Raw genomic sequence first — 15,187 nt, 5'->3', positions numbered from 1 at the left:
GTCGGGCTGGGAAATCAAATTCCAGACCGGTCAGACCGGTTACTCAGACCAGTCAGACCGGTCACTCCTAGACAGCCCGCCAACAAAGCTCCAAATGTCAAATCTCGAGTAAACGAAGTCCAAATTTCATGAAACTTGGAGGATAGCTTCGCATCTACCCCATGAACATATCCCCAAGAGATCTTTCCCAAAAGATTAACAGATCGTGAGAATTCGAGGGAAGATCAAAGAGGATTGGGGTTTTCTCAAGAACTCAAAATCTCCAATTCGTGAGAACTCGCGATTCTAGGGATTTTGCCACTAGGCTAGATAGATCAGAATCGTCACAACGAGTTCGGCAAAACACGAATCCACGAGCTTGATTCCTCTAAACACGAAACATCCCAAAAGAGGAGAAATCAAGTCTAAAACGCAAAAGAGAAGGGAGAGGACGAGTACTCAGCATACAAAGGTGAATCTCAATAAGATTTTATTCATAAATATGGGAGGAATTCACCTATACAAAGCTAGAGCCATCCACCCATCATCCACCCTCTAGATTTGAGAGATTAGCTATACCTAACCCTCTTTTGAGTTGGAGTTCTTGGCCCTAACCTGAAGCAGGGGCAGGGAGAAGGAAAAACGAAGAGAAAACAAAAGACTCAAGAAACTCTCCCAGCCACGGGCTGGTGGGGGGGTTTTTATACCCAGCTGCTGCGGCCAGACCGGTCCAGGGGACCGGTCCTGGACCGGTCAGACCGGTCGGGTCTGCAGCAGCCCGCTGTACAGACTCGATCGATGGAGGAGCTTCTTTCTTCGACTCAAAGCCTTTGCTGCGATGCCGCCACGTCGACGAAGTACCGGTCCGCGGTTTTGGAGGGTCCGCGAAACCCGGGTAGGTGGCCGGTTTTAAGAAAACCGCCAAAACTTCACGCGCGGGAAGATTCCCGCCTCCACGCCGTGGCCCTAGACGCCGTTCCCGCCTCAGCCTTCTGACGGCCCTAAACGTCACCCGACGCCCGTCACCTCCTCGCCCACAGCGAGGCCCTAGACGCCGTCAACGCCCGTCGCCTCCGTCAGTCCCGGGACAGACGCTCGTCACCTCCACGACTTGGCATCTTCAACCGCCGTCCTCCTCCTTGTTTTTGTGGCGCAAACCAAGAAACCCGCCTTCCATCGCCGCTTGCGCCCTCGATCCAGGAGTGGACGCCACAGCTACCGCCCGGCCTGAGCTCCTCCACGGCAACTCTCCGTCGACACTCGACGCCCGTGTACCTGCAATCCAAAAACCAAGCGCACGATCACACCGCACGGTTGACAATTCACTCATCACAAGCAGGATAGAGTACTCAACATTCCTCAAAATATATAGACGAGAAACTACAACTCTTGAAATTAAGACATGTACATAAAAACGTATAACCAGAACCATAAGTTACACGACCTATGCATATGAGTTACAAGAACAAATGTACCGTAAATTCCACATCGATAAACTGTAACTGGTATCTAATAAAAGTAACGTATCAGGTGCAAACCAATCTCTCTGTGAAAACTATGCAAACTTCAATCTGTACCACCGGATCAACATCCAAGGGGCATGGGGGAGGGGGTAATTTTACAATTAACTGCCCACCCTTGAATTAAGTAATCACATTTTTGCAAATCCCCCCTCCCACTCCCCCTGCGCTCCCCCTTGGATGTTGATCCGGTGATTCAGATTGAAGTTTGCATAGTTTCCACGGAGAGGTTAGTTTGCACCGGATATATTCCCATCTATAAAAACTATATAGTTGATCCCCACTAGCGATTTCTCTCAATATGCAAGCTATCCACCTCAGCAATACACTATCACATGCAATTAAAAGTCACTCGTGTTAATATTTATAATCCACTTATTCATACACCCACTCATCATGCACCCACTCACGTTAATATATTCATCATGTCACAATGCATTACTCGAATATTATACACCACTAATCAGCAATCAAATAAAGTCATCTCCCACTCACGTACTAAGCAATTAAAAGTCACCTTAATAGCGTCATTGTCTTTTCAATTCCTCTCCAGCATACTATATATGTCACTCGCTCATCCCCAGAAGCAATGCAATCCTGTTCACTGTCAAAACAATAAAACAGTACATCCAGCTCACTTCGGCAAGTATGATGAGCTCCTCCAGGCCGGCTACGACTTCGTGGAGCTAGTGGCGACGCACGATAGCTCCATGGAGCTGGTGGAGAGCACAACACCGATGGGCGACCGTGAGTTGCCCCTCTCCTGGAAGCCGTCCAACGAGACGGCGATGGCCAAAAATCTATTATTTTTCATTCAAGAGATTTCTCATATATCTTTCAACATAATCTCACCATTTATACGAACTTTTCTTTATTAAAAGATATATCATTTTTTTTATTTTTAGCAAACTCGATCTACATCCTCTCCATAGCATTTTATTTAAAGAATTATATTATATTTTTTTATCATAGTTTATCGGAAAGCTCTTTCAGATCCCGCGGCAACACACGGGGAATCGCCTAGTGTGTGTGTGTGTCTATATATATATCTATATATATATATATATATATATATATATATATATATACTGCTAAAAGAACCAAAGTTCATACCCTCAAAAAAAAAGAACCAAAGTTCATCGTCAACTCCCCTGTGACCACTGTCGCCTCGCTCCCGCACCGCCTCCCACCAGCGATTATAGATGTCCAAACGTGTTGCACGGCACGGCACGACACGGGCACAGTTCGGCACGGCACGATCTGGCACGACATGACTAGGCACGGTCGGCTAGTCGTGTCGTGCCGTGCCGGCACTGCGTGCCGCCGCCGCAGCCCAGGCACGGCACGACATGCGCGTGGCCGTGCCGTGTCGACACGGTGGGCACGGCAGCCCCGCGTGCTCATGCCGCCCCGGACCCAAAGCTCGGCGGCGGGCGGCGGCCCTAGGACGGCGGTGGTGACGAAGACGAGGAGTGCAGTGAGCGGCGTCCACCGGATGGCGAGGCGTGGGGAGTCCGCGGCGCTGGGATGCCGTGCCCTTGGCGGCGGGGACGACAAGCGACGCCGGCGGGGGCAGGGGCGGCGTTGGGAGGCCGCGCCCATGGCGGCGGGGACGGCGAGCGGCGCGGGGGGTGGGGGCGGGGGATGGGATGGGGACAAGGGGCGGGGGGATGGGACGGGACGGGGGGACGGCGAGCGGCGCAGGGGGCGCGTCTGCGGCGGCGGCCGAGAAGGGTGTCGGGTGAGGCGAGTGGAGGGAGGGGGATGCGGGGTTAGGGTTAGGAAGAAGAGAGGTTGGGCCTTTTGTAAGCTGGGCCGCCGCCAAGGTGGGCCGTTAGCGGGCCGCTGGGTGGGAACGGGGTCTTATGGTTAGCAGGTCTGGTAATAGCTAGTTAGGTACCGTGCCAGGTCCGTGCTGGCCCATTATCCGTATCGTGCGCGTGCCGGCACTACGTGCTGGGGTTTCGGCCCACACACAACACTACGCTCGTGCCGTGCAGACACTGACACTAAACCTATCGTGTCGTGTCATGTTCGTGCCGTGTTTTTAGTGTCGTGGCCCATGCCGCCCGTCTGACACGGCCCATTTGCAGGGGCGACGCCACAGTAAGTATAAGTAGTATTGTTTGAGAATTAATCATCAATCAACTAATGCTACATCTTGCACATTTATTTGTGGACTATTTATATTTAATTTATGCCATATTTATGCTTAATTGTTGAGTTTAAGACTTTGTATGTTATTATCGAATTTCTCGATAAATTCTATATTGTTGGGTGAATTATTTATGAATCATATTGTTAGCTGAAATTTTTTTGGTGGCATACCTGCCGGTAAAATCCTAGATCCGCCACTGCTACGATGCTTTCATATTGTCTCCATTATGTGTAGCCCTTACACAGAGAGTCACCCACGTTCGCGTGGAAGCGATTGGACCGGCACCTTCAGCAAGTGGGTCTTTGCCTAATCGTTTATAACACGCATTGTCTCATTTTGATAACACATACACCGTTACTAGAGAACCGAGCATTACAATCAGCACATCATAACTGGTCGATCGATAACCAGGTGCGATGGGCGCATCACTCCCTATCATCGGCGATATAGCTACAGCATTGACTTCGTAGTCAAGAACCGGGAGTGACAGCAACCATCAGACCCGGTTGGAGAGGCTAACAAATTGTGATGACCCCGGATACCATTAGAACAAGCCGTGGACTATAACCTGTTGTGAAAGATAACACAACAGATAGCAAAGTTGTTTACTCTCGAGATGGTTTCCGAAAAATCAAATAAAAATCACCTACATCCATGATCTGAAAAGGCAGTATTTTAATAAATTAGCATACAGTATACGTGCTATGGGCAGAATCTAAGTTCCTTCATAAAGCATATATATAGTAAAAAATAAGTTAAAAATCAGGGGACATGTAATTATACTTCCTTTACCCAGGAAAAAGGAGAGCATGAAGATGCTCTTTTAACACAAAGATGTAGCAAGATAGACATAGGGGGTGTTTGGTTACTCAGGTCTTCTCATAAGTTCTAGAAGTCCTACCCCCAATAAGTTCTTAGGGAACCAAACACCCCAAGGCTTCTTTGAGGCTTCTTAGAAGCCTCCTAGAAGCCCATAAGTCCCTGGCAAGGGTGCTTCTTGGGGCTTATTAGCGTGGGCCCCACAAAAAGCCTACATGCAAGAGGGAGGATGAGGGGAGGGGATATGGGACAAGTGCTATTAATTACTTAGAAACCCTTTGAACCAAACACCTTTATAGGCTTCTTAGAAGAGAGACTTAGGGACTTATGGAGAAGAGGGACTTCTAAGAAGTCTTGAAGAACCAAACACAGCCATAAAAGGATAGTTTAGTCAGTTGGCGTCTACCGATGGTAGCGGATCGAGGGGAGGGGGTGGGGTGCTAGGGGGATCAAGCCGCCCCACCTACCTCTCCAAGATCCATGGATACCCCCATAAGCCCCCCGCCCCCCTAACGGTGGGAATGTACCGCGAGCAGGGGTGAGTGGTAACCCCTTTAGAGATCCGGTCAGGAGACACTATTACAAAAAATATTTACCGTGACCTTTTTTAGCACCTCTGAGGAGGGCAGAAAAAATAACCACCTTGGTTAATTTCTATTAACTGAGGTGCTTACAAAAATTGTCTCGCAAAATTAATTAACCGAGGCGGTCATTATTAAAATAACCGCCTCGGTTAATAGTTCTACTTTCAGATGCGGTTCTCTTATAGTTGTTCGCCTCAGTTAATAGAGCAGGCCCAGGCCAAGCCCATATGAGCCCAGTTGCTGAGAAGGACTATATAACAAAGTAAAACCCTAACTCAACATCCTAGCCACTCTCTCTCTCTCTCTATCTCGATCTCCCCCCTACACACACACACACACACTTTGTCACGCTCGAGCCCCCTCTCTGTGCCCCCTCTCCACGCCCTCTCCCTCCGGTCGGCCTCTCTCCCCTCCTCTCCTTCCCTCCCCGTGCGCGCCGGCCCCTCCCTCTCCCTGTCCCTCTCAGGTGAGGGCAGCGGCTCGCTTCATCTCCTACGGGAGGCGCGTGGCGTCGGCCTCGGCGCGCGGCGGTGCTCGACATGCGGTGGTGGCCTCGGCGTGCGGCAGTGCTCGGCCGATGGCCTCGGCGAGGTGGGGCCCATGGCGGCGGCGGCGCTTCTACCGCAGCGGATTCGGCGAGGTGGGGTCCCCATGGCGGCGGATTCGGCGAGGTGGGGTCCCTGACAGCGGCGGATCCGGCCGGTCAGGAGGGCCACTAACGGCGGCGGCGGCGCTTCTACCGCAGCAGATCTGGTGAGGTGGGGCCCCCATGGCGGCGGATCCGGCCAGGAGGGCCATCAACAGCGGCATATCCGGCCGGCCAGGAGGGCCACCCACGGCGGCGGTGACGCTTCTAGAGCAGCGGCGCGTGTGAGGCCGAGGCAACGGCGTCCACCCCAAGCTCCTTCCAGTGCGCGGCTTAGGGTCTAGGTGGCTGCGGCGGATCTGGCTCTCGGACGGCAGCGCGAGCGGCGACAGTAGCTGCCTCCGTTGATGGGCTCGGCGGGCCTGTGGGTGGGCTTGGCAAGCCTATCCACGGACTTTCTTTTTTTATTTTTTTTCTACTCGATTAACTGAGGCGGGCATGCAACCGCCTCGGAAAATAGGTGATTAACCATGACCTTAGGTTCGAGGTGGTTGCCCAAAATGCCTCGGTTAATAGTTTTTGCCCGCCTCGGTTAATAGTTATTGTAGTAGTAAGATGAATGCGCTGCAATCTTCTAGAATAGCTTGTGGAAAAATAAAGAACACATGAACAGTTTTTTACCCAAGTTCAGGCCTCCCGTAGGATAATAGCCCTACGTCCTGCTTGTCTGTATAGTTGGTGGTTGTATATAAACTCAAAAATACATGGAGCAGAGCTTGCTCTCGAGCTTCGAAGGACTAGAGGAGGAAGAAGAAGCTGTCCTCTTTCCATACTCGGGTCTCCTCTTTTATAGACCAAGAGGGATCCCCATATCGGATTGTGTGTAATTGAGAAATGAGTGAGGTGCCGCCCCTACGGCTGACGTACCCTTCATGCACGCCTAAAGCCTACGCCGACCACTATTAGGTGTAATTCCATCCGAGGGTGCCCGCACATCTCATCCTCTATTTTTTGCGCGCGTGCAGGTGCATGTAACTAGATATGAGCTTGCATGCAACCCATCCATGCGAGCATGTGACCGGAGGTATCTCATTGGGATCTGTGACCAAGTGGGCTAGAGAGAGGGGGGCTTTTTAATGTGCACATGCCCTTTAATGGGGATGCATGGGGTGCATGGTGTATGGACATCTTGGGGCGCGTGTACACCCCTTTAATGGGGATGATGGATGAGGTGCATGGTGCATGCGCAATCGTGGGCGCGCGCACCCCCTTTTAATTGGCATGCGTCCAGGATGCATGGTGCATGCACCTCTCTCCACCCACTTACTTTTTATATCATGATGTTATTTATGTCATGTCTTATCTTCAGAGAGACTTTATTATCCTCTTTAGCCCATGAAACGCGAGGTGCATGCACACCTCGGGGCGCATGCCCACCTAGGGGTGCATGGCGCATGCACACTATGGGGATAGATGTTTATTGTGCACGTACCCCGGGGTGCTTGCGTCCCCTTACTTGCATGTCTTGTCTTATCTCTAGGGACCCCACTTTAGAATCTTGTGCATGCATTTGTGCAGGTTATTCACCTGCAAGCATGCAGGAGCTCTGTTTAATGTTGACCGGTGGCGCTTGTCTTGGGACATGCGTGCATGCATGTCAGGATAAGTCGGCAGGTGGTAGACTTGCATGCTCTTTCATCTTTATTGTGAGAGTTGGATGGTTCTACCAGTCCGCCAGGCTGCCGCGCTCCACCCTGCCAGCCATTAGTCTAGGTTTATTTATATTGCATGCTCCTACAACTGATATAGCTTTTCCTCCGGAGCAGAGAAACCTAGCGCCTCCCAGGGTGCCGAGCTGCACCCCGGGTTCCTCCGTGGGTGCCGAGCTGCACCCCGGGACATAGGGTCTAGATGAGTCATCTTGTAGACCATTGCCTTTATGTGTCGTGGCGGTCGAGCGTCACCATAAATCGTTTGCGCAGGTGACCTCGTTACCTGTACGCCGACACCCCATTCATTTTTGGGATGAAAGAATGAAGAGGAAGAGGGGAGGAAGAAGAAGAGAATGGGAGGAAGAAGAAGAGAGTGGACATGAGCCCTCTCTATATTACAGACTAGGTTCGTCACCGAGTAGAATATATTACATCTCCGATATCACACGCTAAGTAACATGGCGGGGTCTACTGATGAACTATATTTTCCCCATAAGAAGATGAAATCTTGATAAGCTATATATTCGTTTATGTCCTGTGCACGCATATGACGTGTCAGCTATGAAATAAATCGATCGACCGAATCAAACTCGACGCAGATGCCTAAGTATAATAAGAGAGCATGATAATTCAAGTGCCCTATAGAATCAGCCAAGTGTCCAGCAGGGACAGCGACAAATTACAATGTCAACTTATCAAGTACTAATCCATGTGTTACGTACGATAAAGCAAAAAAATGTATATTATTGCTTCCATTTTTGTAGCCTTTAGATAGAGGGTCATCAGCGTTCTCTTGAAGCGATTGGACCGGCCTGGTGGTGAAGCCACATGGCCAATTGCATTTGTTTAGCCCAGTGGGTCATTGGTACAGTTACGAAGTCTGTAAACTAAGTAATCGAACCGGAGAAGTGTCATGGGACGTGCTCCTCCTCTATCTTCATAATAAGGCTGTTATATCTGCAAATTTAATATCTATGACACTCCAATGATACTTCCACTGGTCTTTGTGCCTAGTGCCTAATTTTGATGACGCATGCATTATCTCATTCTGATGACGCAAACGCCGCTACCAGAAAAATGAGTATTATAGCTGGCACATCACAACTATTTGATCAATAACCAGTTGTGATGGGTGCATGCATCACTCCCTGCTCAACGGCGATACAGCCAAGCAGTGGTGTCATCGCCGCCAATAATCTGGAGTTATAGCAATCATCAGAACCGGTTGGAGGCACCAAGAGGTTGATGCAAAAAAAAATGAATACATCAAGTTGCTCTCCAACTACAAAAAAAGAAAGAAAGAAAGAAGAAGAACCACTGACACTTTATGTAAGAAAGAAACGAGGATGCATCAGGGCATGTACAACAGTTTAGATAGCTGCTGTCTTTTTATCATACACAAACAGCTAAATAGACAGTTTGTATAACAGTTTAGATAGTTGCTGTCTATTTGGCTGTCTATAAGATATTTAATTCATCTTTTGACACGTAAATCATGGTGATCTGGTACATAATTTGATTTTTATAGCCATTTTGGTGCTTACATGAGAGAACCCATGATATATTCAAATAATTCGCATAAGTCTCTTAGAGAAGCGTATATATAATATATATATTCATATGAGAAATGCATCCAGTTCACACGCATCAATAGCCTTGAGTGCATGACTAATTTAAGTACGGCACATCAATAGCCATCAGTTCACACAAAATAGATAAAGCTACAAGCATCTTCATTTTTCAAACTCTCACTCAAACTGGATGCAGAAAATACATATCCAATAGGAAGCATGAGTGCATGACTAATTCCCCAAGATTCAAACTGTCCTCACCTGCAATGAAATAATCATGCAGAAAATACATTTAGAATGGCTAAATTCAGCAAGATAAGATCAGCTACAATGAAGGTATTATTTGAAAATTACTAACCTCAAATGCATCTATATGGCCAACATCCTCTCCTTCCTGCTGCTTGTCTGAACTCTTCCTTTTGCGTGCTTGTTTCAGCCCTTGGTTGTATGTAATCCACTTTGCCTCATTTCGGACAGCATACCATACATCCCAGTTGAACTGCTGGAACACAATTTGTTCTCTTTATGTTCTCTATTTTGAACTAGATTAATTCCTGCAGATTGGTTCAAATAGGGACGACTGAAAGAGGAATCAATCCAACTACTTGTAAAAGAAATTCAGGTACGCACAACGATCCATACATAACTATATCCTATGAAAAAAATAAAAAGTTGCTGCTTCGTTAATTTGTTACTCATATCTAAGCAATTAAAAATTATCTCCTGAAGAAATTGAGGGTTTAGAATCTGAGAGATAACATACAGGCTTGGTTTCTTTCCTTTTATCCAAGGAAATCCAGTTCCTTCTAAAAAAATACTTTCTATTACTATGACCAAGCATGTTCATTGCAATTATGTCTTAAAGAGAGTAATGACTCGAATTGGAGAATAAAACCAGAATCTCTACAAGGTACTCTTCTGGTTGCTGAAGAAATGGGTAGAGATGACAGCGGAGGTACCTTCTGCACCTCCGTCGTTTTCCTCACTACAGCTCCCCCCCCTGGCCTTCCCCTTCTTCGCCTCCGCCGTTTTCCTCGCTGACGATGCCGAGGACCCCTTCCTGGACTGCTCCGCAAAAGCTTTCTGCTCCAGCAACGCCTCCGCCTTGAGCAGCTCCCGCGCCGCCGCTGCTGCCTACTTCTCTTCCTGCCGCATGGCCGCCGCCGCTTGTAGATAGGGTTGGATGACCAGGGATTTGGGGGTATTTCAATGGCTCTTGGAGGGGGATTTCGGGGGAGAAGAATGGCGCGAGGATTTGCCGCGCAAAGGGAAAACCCTCCGCGCGCGCCGGCGCGCATCGGATCCCTGCAGCAGTCGCCGACCGGCAGCGAGCTGTACAACGGGCGTGAGGAGTCGTCGACTTCTCTGGGAGCACGCGCTCCTGCCGTAGACGAACGAGACGACGGCAGCTCTCTCTTTCTTCAATTAATGAGGATTAATTAATTTTAACTCAAATCGACGGCAATCGGCTCGCCGTTGTACTTGCCCTCACATTGTCACAGTCAGAAGAGACGCAATTTGTTCAACCGCATTAATTACAAGTCATCGTGTAACAAGCCTGCTGATGCGCTCCACCCCGTCTGCGGCTTCTCGTCGTAGTACGGCAGCACCGTGTAGACCGTCTGCACGACGGTAAGCACGAGGAGGAAGACGGCCGCGGCGAGGGAGATGACCGCCCAGGGGTTCCCGGCGTGGTTCTGGATGAGGCTGGCCCGCCACTCGTTCCACCGCGTGGCGCGGTAGGCGTTCACCTCGCCGTGCACGGCGCGCAGCGGGCTGCGCTTGTCCAGCACGGCCCTGTTCCCCAGCCGGTTGAACATCTTGGCCACCTCCTTGTCGCTGCCCATCCCGTTGGAGACGACGCCGCGGGAGGAGAGCAGCTTGGCGTCGGCGGCCGACTTGATGACGTTGTCCATGAAGAAGACGTAGGCCGTCACCTCGTTGGCGCCCGCGTCGGAGTGCAGCCGCTCGAAGGCCATGAGGCTCAGGAGCTTGTGCTCGGTGGCCTCGTCGACGGCGAGCTCCGGGATGTGGAGCACGCCGCGGAGGAAGTGGATGTCGTGCAGGCTCCGCGTCGCGCTCCGGGCGAACTGGATCCCGGCCTGGTCGAGCTCCGTCGCCGACGGCACGAACTCGTCCCGCCGCCCCTTGCAGACCTGGCTGGGCGCGCCGTGCAGCAGGCTGCGGTGGCAGACGTCGAGGGGGTGGAGGGCCAGCCCGCCGCCGCGCAGCTCCGGGGGATCGGGCGTCAGCGACACGAACCGGAGCACCATGTTGTTGATCGCATCATCCGTCTAACTCCAAATGTATAATAGAATTAATTGGGCCGGCCGGGAACAAAATCAAAATCCTTCGAAACTGAATTGAATTTTGATTGATTTGTTCTTCAAACTGAATTTACTACTTGGTCATCATACCGCGGCGTCGGGGCCGTGCAGGGCGGCGGCGAGCCTCTGGAGCACGAGCAGCGGGAGCTGGTTCTCTATCACGAGCATGTCGCGACGGACGTAGGGGAACATGTACAGCTCGCCGTGGCGGCTGAAGATGGGGTCGTTGGGCGCGTAGTCGCCGGCCGCCCCGTCCGCAGTCCTCATCACTTCCAGCAGGAAGCACCCGTCCATGACCATCACCCGCAGGAACCCGTCGCGGTCGCGGAGCCACCCGTCGTCGAGGTCCATGTACGCGTCCTCCAGCCGCTCCACCACCTCCTCCAGCGCGGCCACGAGGTCCCGCACCGGCCGCCCCGTGCGCCGGAGCAGGTGCAGCAGCGCCCGCTGCTTGTGCTCGTCCATGGGCGGGAGGTCGGGGCTGTCGCGGTGGAAGGGGCCCAGCGACACCAGCTGCGGCCCGTAGGGGGAGGCGTGCTTGCCGTTCCTGACGTGCGCCGGCACCCGGTAGATGGAGTGCTTCCGCCACACGGCGGCCTCCGCCGCCGGGTCGGCGGCGCCCTCCTCGCTCAGGAGGTTCTCGACGTCGACCACCCAAGACCTCTCCTTCCGGCTGACCTCCATGTGGAAGGATCGGCCTAGCTTCTTCCTCGAGCTCTCATGTAGGACTGATGATCCCATCGATAGATCGGCGGGTCACCGGCGGCCTTGGTGGCCGGTGGGAGGGAGCAAGTCAAGTGAGAAGCCGGCCGGCCGGCAACGGGGAAGATCGGCAACGAGGGATAAACTTAAACAATAATTGAATTGAGTATACACGAGACACCGGAGTGTGAACTGCCATCACGTTGCAACTAATACGTACTTTCCTCGAACAAGTTCAAAAATTGTATAGTGTATTAAAAGAAGAAATACGAAATGTCGTCACGAGCCCATGCCACCTACCCACCATCTGATGTACGAGTTCAACAACTCATCTGTAAAAAAACATTCCAAAATTTTTGAAGCTCACTTAACTCAAATACATGATATATCAGATAAGAGTTAGTCAAACTTTACAAATCTTCTCTGTCAATAAATTTCAAAATATATTATTCGGAAACATAAGATTATTGTCCTGAAAAAATGCTTTCATAATACAGCATATGTTTAGCATGTTAAATATATATTCTGGTAGAAATGGGAGGGCAACTCTTTTGGTCTCTCCTGGGACCTAATCTAATTATTGTCTTTACTCTTTAATCCTCTCAACAAGTTATACTTACATAGGTGAAATAGAACCTTTCCACTTATATCTTCAGAGTCATACTCAGAACGGTTGTGCCTCTACATTTCTTTCATTCAGGAAGTAACTACGCAAAAATTTATTTATCTTTGGTGGAGTTAAATAACAATATTCCATCCATCATATTGATTAATAAGAGTTGTACATGGGGCTACCGAGCTACTGAGCGGGATGCGGTTACCGGTCCGGTAAACGGTGTTTTCCGATTCAAAATTCAAAAATACAAAAGTCAATTTTTTCAAAAAACAGTTACCGCTACAGTAAAGGTAAGGTGAACCCTGCGCTCGATGCGTCGCCGGGTGGCTCGCCTGGCCGTGCTCCTGGCCGCAATGCACCGGCTGCCGTGGACCTCGGCACCGCTCGACGCCTGCGGCTTGTAGTTGTGCTGTGTGCAGGCATCAGTGCCCCCGGTGTGGACCCCTCGAGGCCGCCCGGCGCCTGTTGGTGCGTGCGTGCCATCAACCGCCCACTGGATGAGACGCGTCCCGCTGAGAAGGAGAACGAAAAATAAAAAGGAAGGTAGGACCCACGCATGACGCATGTGGAGGCGAAGGCACACGAGCGGTCGGGAAATCGAGCGCTAGAAAGCTCGCTAGCGCTCGCGTGCGAATTTGGATTTGCGGTTGTACATGCAACAAATACAAGAATGTACTCCATATATATCTTGTATTATAAAAAGGGCCCACCTTAGAGTATCAGTAGTTGCTTGGACGACCATTTCAAAAGGCTGTCACGTAGGAAGCAATGACGGATGCGACATGACGCATTTCCTAGTTTTATGTTTTTCTAGCAAATGGGCTTCATCATTAGGTAAAAGGACGCTCTGAGTTCTTTACTTGACTAATCAAGGCAGACGACGCATCAACCACTAAGCTTGCTTCAAGTCTTCTACTCGATCGCTTGTGTTGTTGTAAGGCCAGTCTCAGTGGGAGTGTCATCGACATAGTTATCTAGACTCGGAGCTTAAGAACTGTGCCATCGTGCATGCATCAGACATTAAATCGTGCATGCAGCCTACCTTGCAACTTCACGTCTTGAAGGTGGTTCTTTCTTCTTCTTTTTTTCTTTGTTTTTTTATTCCCTTCTTTTATCTTTTTATTTTCCTACTTTTTTACCTTCCCTTCTTTTCTCTAACATCATTTGTTTCACTTCTCCTTTAATATTTCCTATTTTCCAGTTTCCTCCATTTTTTTCTTCCATTTCTTTCTTTGATTTTCATTAACTTTACTTCTTTTCCCTATTAATTTCTTTTGTATCTTTTTTCTTCTTCATGTTCCCTATTAAAATAAAAGGAAGGTAGGACCCACGCATGACGCTCGCCGTGACGAACCAAGAATTGGTAGCTAGGAATTGATGGATGAACTCACTTGTTCTTGGTCCCGGCAAAGCGGAACACCTGCTTGGCTCCGCTCTCAAGGTTGGTCACCTCGGACCTGCGCGTAGCGAAGACGAATCCGGCGCGTGAGTCGAGCGAGAGAAAATGGCGAATCGAGCTAGAATTTACTCGACTTGTTCAGGTGGGCACGCGGCGCACGCACGTTTCGTAGGCGTCGTAGCGGGAGGTGAGCTTGTGCGCGACGCCGAGGGCGCGGAGCGCGAACCAGCCGTTGGGGAAGATGGTGAGCGCTGCGCCGGTGGCGCGCAGCCCCGCGTGGCGCTCCAGCACCAGCACGCCGCCGGGGCCGCGCGCCACGCCCGCCCGCCGGAGCGCCAGCGCCGTCGCGAGCCCCGCGATGCCGCCGCCCACGATCACGACCTCCGCCTCCACGTCCTTCTTCACGGCCGCCGCCGCATCGTCGCCACCGCCGGCCATCTATCCTGTCGGGCGCCACCTCGATCGCTGTCCGGCTGGCTAGCTAGCTCGTGGAATGGATCAGGCAGGCGGTGGATCACCACGGCGGATGGCAGGCGCACCGATGCGCGTGCCAGATCGTGGCGCACGGCGGCAAGTGGAGGGTTAAACAAGTGAGGGACTGGGAAGGACCGATCGCCAGTGATCGCGTGGCGTAAGCAAAGACGGCGCAACGATTCTTCTTTGCACGGCCATCAAATTTGTCGGGGGGGTCCTTGGCCCTGCAAAGAACGGCGGCAAGTGTTTGTTTGATGTGAGTGCGTCCAAGATCTCGTGGTTGCATTCTTGGCTCGGCTGTTTTTTTCCCCCTCCTGGGTGTCGCCTACTCGTATGTGCGGTGGTGAGTTGGGATTTTTTCTGTTTTGTCGACAAAAGGACAAACGCCCAGAAACCATGACGTGCGCGTGATGCGGGCGTGGGAGCAAATTGGGCTGAATACCTGAACCTGTGCTTGGGTCATGCGATATGCAAGGTTCTGAGGAGTTAGCTAGCCCATGACCGGCAGTAACTTTTCGGTTCCGCCAGCCTAGTCCATTGTTGGGCTTGGCCCAAGAATATTACTAGATACGACGAACGCAACAGACAGACATTGGGCACCACCCACCATACGGGCTGTCATGTTCAGGCACCAGGGACTTATGATTGCGCTTTTTTTTTATATTTAAAAAAAATCAAAATTTCAAAAATATATGTCTGTTTCGAAATATTTCAAAACTACATCCGGTCGCCCCCCATAG

General features: G+C 50.7%; 2 protein-coding genes across 2 annotated transcripts; both read right to left on the bottom strand.

The window, feature by feature from the left end:
* Positions 1–10,372: 10,372 nt before the first annotated feature.
* LOC120640973 (UPF0481 protein At3g47200-like) lies at positions 10,373–12,179 on the bottom strand. The gene is made up of 2 exons (XM_039916919.1): positions 11,347–12,179; positions 10,373–11,223 (listed from the first exon to the last, which is right to left on the bottom strand). Exons 1-2 carry the CDS (start codon positions 11,995–11,997, stop codon positions 10,465–10,467), a joined length of 1,410 nt encoding a protein of 469 aa, XP_039772853.1. The 5' UTR covers positions 11,998–12,179; the 3' UTR covers positions 10,373–10,464.
* Positions 12,180–13,918: 1,739 nt separating this feature from the next.
* LOC120643023 (monooxygenase 1-like) lies at positions 13,919–14,672 on the bottom strand. Its single transcript, XM_039919564.1, has 2 exons — positions 14,137–14,672; positions 13,919–14,031 (listed from the first exon to the last, which is right to left on the bottom strand). The coding sequence occupies exons 1-2, from the start codon at positions 14,409–14,411 to the stop codon at positions 13,962–13,964; spliced, it is 345 nt and encodes a 114-aa protein (XP_039775498.1). The 5' UTR covers positions 14,412–14,672; the 3' UTR covers positions 13,919–13,961.
* Positions 14,673–15,187: the final 515 nt, after the last annotated feature.

Source organism: Panicum virgatum, chromosome 7K, assembly GCF_016808335.1.
Source record: "Panicum virgatum strain AP13 chromosome 7K, P.virgatum_v5, whole genome shotgun sequence".
NCBI classification, from domain to species: Eukaryota; Viridiplantae; Streptophyta; class Magnoliopsida; order Poales; family Poaceae; genus Panicum; species Panicum virgatum.
Note: the sequence above shows the minus strand (reverse complement) of the source record. Positions and strands in the feature narration are given on the sequence as shown.

Coding starts and splice junctions, on each gene's coding strand:
- LOC120643023 (XM_039919564.1), bottom strand. CDS start 14,411: ATGGCCGGCGGTGGCGACGATGCGGCGGCGGCCGTGAAGAAGGACGTG. Junction 14,032..14,136: donor CGCTACGACGCCTACGAAAC/GTGCGTGCGCCG, acceptor CGCTACGCGCAG/GTCCGAGGTGACCAACCTTG.
- LOC120640973 (XM_039916919.1), bottom strand. CDS start 11,997: ATGGGATCATCAGTCCTACATGAGAGCTCGAGGAAGAAGCTAGGCCGA. Junction 11,224..11,346: donor TGCACGGCCCCGACGCCGCG/GTATGATGACCA, acceptor ATTTGGAGTTAG/ACGGATGATGCGATCAACAA.